This window comes from Octopus bimaculoides, chromosome 1 (assembly GCF_001194135.2).
Source record: "Octopus bimaculoides isolate UCB-OBI-ISO-001 chromosome 1, ASM119413v2, whole genome shotgun sequence".
Lineage (NCBI taxonomy): Eukaryota > Metazoa > Mollusca > Cephalopoda > Octopoda > Octopodidae > Octopus > Octopus bimaculoides.
Genome location: NC_068981.1, coordinates 3,818,185 through 3,825,014, shown reverse-complemented (window position 1 = coordinate 3,825,014; position 6,830 = coordinate 3,818,185). Strand labels below are relative to the sequence as shown.

Below are 6,830 nucleotides of genomic sequence, written 5' to 3'. Positions count from 1 at the left end.
CACAGGAACGAGAGAGAGAGAGAGAGAGGAAAGAAAGAGAAACATACACAGGAACGAGAGAGAGAGAGAGAGAGAGAGAGAGAGAGAGAGATGGAAAGAGAGAAAGAGAAAGATGTTTTTTGGCAAAACAAACCATTCATCTTGTGACCATTATTATAAAACCCTGCCATGGTCATCTTTGCCTTTCATCCTTTTGGGGTCGATAAAATAAGGACCAGTTGAACACTGGAATCAATGTAATCGACACATCCCCTCCCCCAAAATGGCTGCCCTTGTGGCAAAATTTGAAATCATCATCATCATCATCATCATCATTATATATTATTATTATTATTAAGGCAGTTAGCTGGCAGAAACGTTAGCACGCTGGGCGAAGTGCTTAGTGACATTTCGTCTGTCTGCATGTTCTGAGTTCAAATTAAACTGGGTTCGCCTTACCTTTCATTCTTTCAGGGTTAATAAAATTAGTACCAGTTGAGCGCTGGGGTCGATGTAATCAACAATCCCTTGCCTCAAAATTTCAGACCTTATGTCTATAGTAGAAAGGATTATTATTATTATTAATAAGGCATTGAGCTGGCAGAATCATTAGCATGCTGGGGCCAAAATGCTTGTCAGCACTTTGTCCTTATGTGCAGAGTTCAAATTCCACTGAGGCTGGCTTTGTCTTTCATCCTTTAGGGGTCAATAGAATATGTACCAGCTGAGCATTGTAATTGATGTAATCAACTTCCCCACCACCAAAGTTGCTGGCCTTGTGCCAAAATTTGAAACCATTACTCATCATCATCATCATCACCATTATTTAACGTCTGTTGTCCATGCTGGCATGGGTTGGACAGTTTGACTGGTCTGGCACCAAGATCCAGTCTGATTTGGCATGGTTTCTACGGCTGGATGTCCATCCTAACGCCAACCACTCTGCGAGTGTAATCGGTGCTTTTACATACTACCGGCATGTGTGCCATTTGCGTGACACCCTGTGTTGGACTGTGATTTTACTCAGGTTGATAGGTCTTCTTCTTGAACACGACATAATGCCAAAGGTCTTGGTCATTTCCTCCATAAGGCCCAACACTCAAAAGGAGCTTGGCCACTTTGCTTCCATGAGGCCCAACATTCAAAAGGAACTCAGCCACCTCGCCTCCGTGAGGCCACTTGAAATTATTTTTGTTAATTTGTGAGAATTGGTGCAGACTGCTTGAAGGGTAAAGAAATTGTCTTTACAACCATTGTGATTTCAGGTTCTGTCCTACTGCACAGCACCTTTGGCCAAGGGTCTTCTATTATAGTCTTGGGCCAACAAAGAGTTTGTGAGTGAATTTGATAGATAGAAACTGTGAGGAAGCTCAGTTCTATATTTAAAAGATGAGGAATTATGTACATTATTTACATTATTTACATTTGACAGATATTTGTCCTTATCTTGTTTGTTGTTAACACAACGTTTCGGCTGATATACCCTCCAGCCTTATTCAGGTGCCTTGGGGAAATTTCGAACCTGGGTTCTCATTCCTAAGGTATTTTTCAATGTTATTATTATTATTATTCAGGTCACTGTCTAGAATCGAACTTGGAATCTTGGGGTTAGTAGCTTGTGCTCTTAACCACACCATATGTCCGTGAGCAAGCTCCTTATATATGAATGTATGGGTGCAGGTATGGTTCTGTGGTAAGAAGTTTGCTTCCCAACTTCCAGTTTCTGGGTTCAGTCCCACTGCAGGGAACCTTGGGCAAGTGCTTTCTACTATAGCCTCAGGCCAACCAAAGCCTTGTGAATGGATTGGATAAATGGAAACTGAAAGAAGCCCATCGTATATATATGTGTGTGTGTGTGTTTGTGTCTGTGATTGTCCCTCCATCACTGGTTGACATCTGGTGCTGGTGTGTTAATGGTTCGGCAAAATAGACTGATAAAATAAGTATTAGACTTATGAAATAAGTCCTGGGATCGATCTGTTCAAGTGAAATGCTTTAATGCAGGGTGCCCCAGCATGGCCACTGTCCAATGACTGAAAGAAGTAAACAAATAGAAGAGTATTTCCTTGATATATATCTGATTGCTTTAAACGTGTATGAAGTATTGATACATGGATTTATTTTAAATATGTACAAATTGTGAAGGTGCATCATAAGATCATGGTTAGGCAGTGTGTTGTGTTCATCATCATCATCATCATTGCTTAACATCTACTTCAATGCTGGCATGGGTTGGACACTTTAACTGAAAACTGGTTGCACCAGGTTCCAATCTGATTTGGCAGGTTTCTATGGCTGGATGCCCTTCCTAATGCCAACCAGTTTGAGAATGTAGTGGGTGCTTTTTAATTACCACCGGCACGGGGGCCATTCCTGAACAAAATACTTCATTTCATGTTGCCCCAGTCCACTCAGCTGTAAATGGGTCACCCAGTATTGGACTGGCATTCTCTTCAACAAGAATGTTGGCCTAACACCCCCAGGCCAGTGGGGCGGCATCATTTGAAAGCTTTTTAGCTCTCAAGTGCCATACGTGCATATTTGACCAACATTGTATTACAATGTTGGTCAATCACTTTTCATAAAACACACTGAATGGTAGCTCTCTACTCTCACTCTTCTCTTTGAGTGCCACTTGAAGTAGTTGAAGATTTGGCCAGAGAAAAAAAAAACGAAACAAGTGCATATTTGACCAACATTGTATTAGAAAGCCGGGCAGTCTGGTTGATACTGTAATGTCGAAAGTATTGATACAATCTTTTGATTTATTTTAAATGCAGATAACCGATTGATACATATCTGATAGATTTATTTTATGTGCATAGATTATTACTACATATCATCATCATCATCATCATCATTTAACGTCTGCTTTCATGCTGGCATAGGTTGGACAGTTTGACCAGAGTTGGTCAGCTGGAGAGCTGCCCAGGCTCCGATTGTCAGTTTTGGCATGGTTTCTACAGCTGGATGCTGCAGCTAATGCCAAACACTTTACAGAGTTTAATGAGTGCACAGGCTCTTTACACATGGCACCAGTATGAGTGCTTTTTATCTTGCACCAGCACAGGTGCTTTTAATAAATAAAGAATTTATGCTGTAAGGTATTTGATATTCTTGTAATTGTCTATGTTACTCAAATATACTGCACTGGCCACTTTGAGTTATTTCAGGGTGGTGGTGACAGCAATAGTGATTGTGCATATTACCTTTTAAATGTCAGACTAGAAGGGAAAAAAATCTCACAGGTAAATGTGAATGTGGAGTCTCTTGTCCACCAGTTTCAGCATAGCCCCTGTCTTCCCTTCTTCCTTGTCACATGATGACATTATGCAAAATTGTGATTATAAGAAATCATAAACAATACCTTTTAAAAATTATTTCAGTTTATAGTTAAAGAAGCAGACAAGATTTATTTAGTCTCTCAATCCAGCCACTCACTTTTCATAAAATACACTGAATGGTAGCTCTCTACACTGAGGGAGCCTCTACATGGTCTCTGAGCCTTCTAGAAATGACAGCCAACTTTCCCTCAAGTCACAGTATATCACCTATAAAGAATTCCCCAGAATTGGCATACTATTAAAGAATAGGCAATCTGATTGTCCGGGGACAAGAAGACAGCAGAAGACATGCGCTTCTATCTCAACAACTGTCATCAGCACAGCCATTGCCTGGTTTATATCCAGCTGATGATACAGAGACAGACAGACAGACAGACAGACAGACAGAGTCAAGCTAAAAGAATTTATTCAATGTTATCCTTGGCTGAATTAACAATTGTTTTATTTACAATTGTGACTGCATTTTAACCCTCATTTCCTCTTCATACATTTTACTGTTATACATAAAAGTATCCAATCACACAGAACCTATCAGAGAGGGTGGGGTTGAACCCATAGACGCAGCACACAAAAGTCAGGTTAATTTTATGAAGCAATGCATTTCCTGTCAACCTGTAATCACCTTTCTGATATCAAACCTTTCATATGTGTGTGTGTGTTTGTATGCATATATGTATGTATGTATATATATTTATGTATATCTGTAAATGTATGTTTGTATAGCAACTAGAAATTATAAAACAAAAAGAAGCTAAAAGTAACAAAGAAAGAGGAAAACTGGTTTGGTCGATGGCAACATGTTCAACAAGATGTTAATCTAATTGCCATGTGTTTTGCTTTTGTATATTAAAATTGATTGAAGCAGCAGACTGCAGACTCACCTAATATAAGACGTGGGGCTGGAGAGGATGATGGCAGCAACAAGGACTACAATACTGGTCACCTGATAAAGAAATATATAAAAAAACGTGAACAATTAACAAACAGCTTTATAACAACTTACTAATTAGAATGACGAGTGATGCGTGCAAAGCTGAGTAAATAAGATACAACAGGAAATAGATTGGAGATATAAATCATGAGAGGAATTTCCTTAATGCTTCTATTGTTTCTTTCCACCTATTGCTTACTCTAGTATCTAGAGAGGGTCATTAGGCCAATAATAAACACACACACTGGTTTAATATCACTTCTTTATTATAAGTCAGTTGGTTAGTTATTTAACCAGCTAATTGCTTGTTTGTTTAACCCTTTAGCATTCAGATTATTCTGTCAATTATAATGCTTATTTATTCACATTGCTTTGAATTAGGGGACCCCCTTCGGTCATGAATGACCATAGGATTGCACTTAGAAAGTTACCCTCCTAGGCACAAGTCTGGGCAAAGTTGTTTAAGGAAGACCAGCAGTGACCCATTCATACCAGCATCCCCTCTCTATATCACTCATGTTATCCAAAGAAGGGTAAAGGGGCCAATACAGCTTGGCACCAGTGACATCGCAACTCATTTCTACTGCTGAGTGAACTGGAGCAATGTGAAACAAAGTGTCTGGGAATTGAACTCACTACCTCATGATTTTGAGCCCAATACTCTAACCAGTCTCTAACCTTCACTGCTTTGAATTAATTCATGCATTTTCCTCATAGCTTCAAGATTTCTATGATGTGTTTGTTTACTTTTAGAATAACATTGCAGGGTAGGTGTAAGATTCTTGATCTGGTTAGTTTGAAAACAAAACAGGTAGAATGTGTAGGCTGGATATGGCCTGATTACACGCTAAGGGGTTAATCTGTTGATTAAACAATCAATCAGTTGTTTGTCGAAGCCCTTTCATTACCATTTGTGACCTCATCAGTGACATTGCCCCCAGTCTTCCAGGTCTGCTATATAAATGAAAATGAGGTAAGAGGGATAACTCATGGTGGCCAATGACATGTATCCGAACAATGTAGATATATGCAGGTATATCAAATACCATACAATATAAATTTTTGATTTATTAAAATTATAGGTGGTTCTAGAGGATACTTCATAATTACCCAATGGCAGTTGAGACCAGGTCCACTTGAGAAGGGGAGATAATCCCAAGAGTCAAGGATTATCCAATTGTTATCCAAGGGAAAGGCAAAGATCGATACAGCTTGGCAACTGAGACGTCACAACTCATTTCTACAGCTGAGTGAACTGGAGCAACATGAAATAAAGTGTCTTGCTCAAGAACACAACACGCAACCCAGTCTGGGATTCGAACTTACAACCTCACGATCGTAAGCTCGACACACTAACCACTGAGCCATGCACCTTCACACACACACACACACACACACACACACACACACATATATATATATATATATATACATACACACATACACATGTACACATGTATGTATGTGTGTATATAAATATATCGCATAACATGCACCCTGAGATATTTTCTATCAGTGCTATTATCCCCCCCCCTCCCTCTCTCTCTCTTTGATCCTTTCTCTCTCATTATTCGCTACCAGTTATGCTATTTAAAACACTTGATGCAGCTAACTATCAAAGAAAAATCTCAAAGGAGTAATAGAATCTTAATTATGATAGCGGCAGCTGTGGTAGTAGTGGTGCCAGCAGTAACGAGAGTTGTGGGAGTAACAGTGGTGGTGGTGGTGATAGTAGTAGTAGTAGTAATTTTCGCTAGTAACATTCCATCAATAGTCATTCATATTATCAGTGTGTACAGCCTCCCTATCCCAAGAACCTCTCAGGTTTTGATATTCCGATTTATTCCTTTTACAGATTGCCTTGTATAAGTGTTCTGGCCGTTAATACATTGTGGTGTACAGGTTGATAGTATCATGGCGGCAGTTTCAGACAGCTGCCTGTGATGTTCGTCATATCTCTGGTGTTAATTTCATTGAAATTTGCCTCTTAGTCAGAGAAGGAAAACAAAAACCTTGCAGCAATTGTTAACTACTTAAAAAGGGGGGAAATAACTTCAAGAAATTAAGAATTAATTTCACAGAAAAATTTACTTTGATTTCTATGGTGGTGGTGGTGGTGGTCGTCGTCATAGGAATGGACAGTAGGTATTGTTGGTTTTTGGCCCTCATTGAAAAAAAAGCCTACGCTCTTAACTACTATGCCATATGCCCATGGGCATATGGCGTAGTGATAATAACATCGAAAACTACCTTAGGAATGAGAACCCAGGTTTGAAATTTCCCCAAGACACCTGATGAAGGCTGGAGGGTATATCAGCCGAAATGTTGTGTTAACAACAAACAAGATGAAGACAAATATCCATCAAATGTAAATAATGTAAATAATGTACATAATTCCTCATCTCTTAAATATAGAACAGAGCTTCTTCACAGTTTCTATCTACCAAATTCACTCACAAACTCTGAGTGAATTATAATGTAAATAATATATATATTACATAGACACACACACACTCATATATTCCAGTTTTCATATTGTCTGATGATCATAAACATGAAATTCGAATAAGTTGATG

General features: G+C 39.0%; 1 protein-coding gene across 1 annotated transcript in view; it reads right to left on the bottom strand.

Moving 5' to 3' along the window:
• Positions 1-6,830, bottom strand: part of LOC106870904 (uncharacterized) — a 21,014-nt gene that overhangs the window by 5,530 nt on the left and 8,654 nt on the right. Inside the window, exon 2 of the mRNA XM_052974108.1 lies at positions 4,205-4,266. Within this exon, the coding sequence (XP_052830068.1) occupies positions 4,205-4,266 (62 nt within the window). The remainder of the gene's footprint in view (positions 1-4,204; positions 4,267-6,830) is intronic.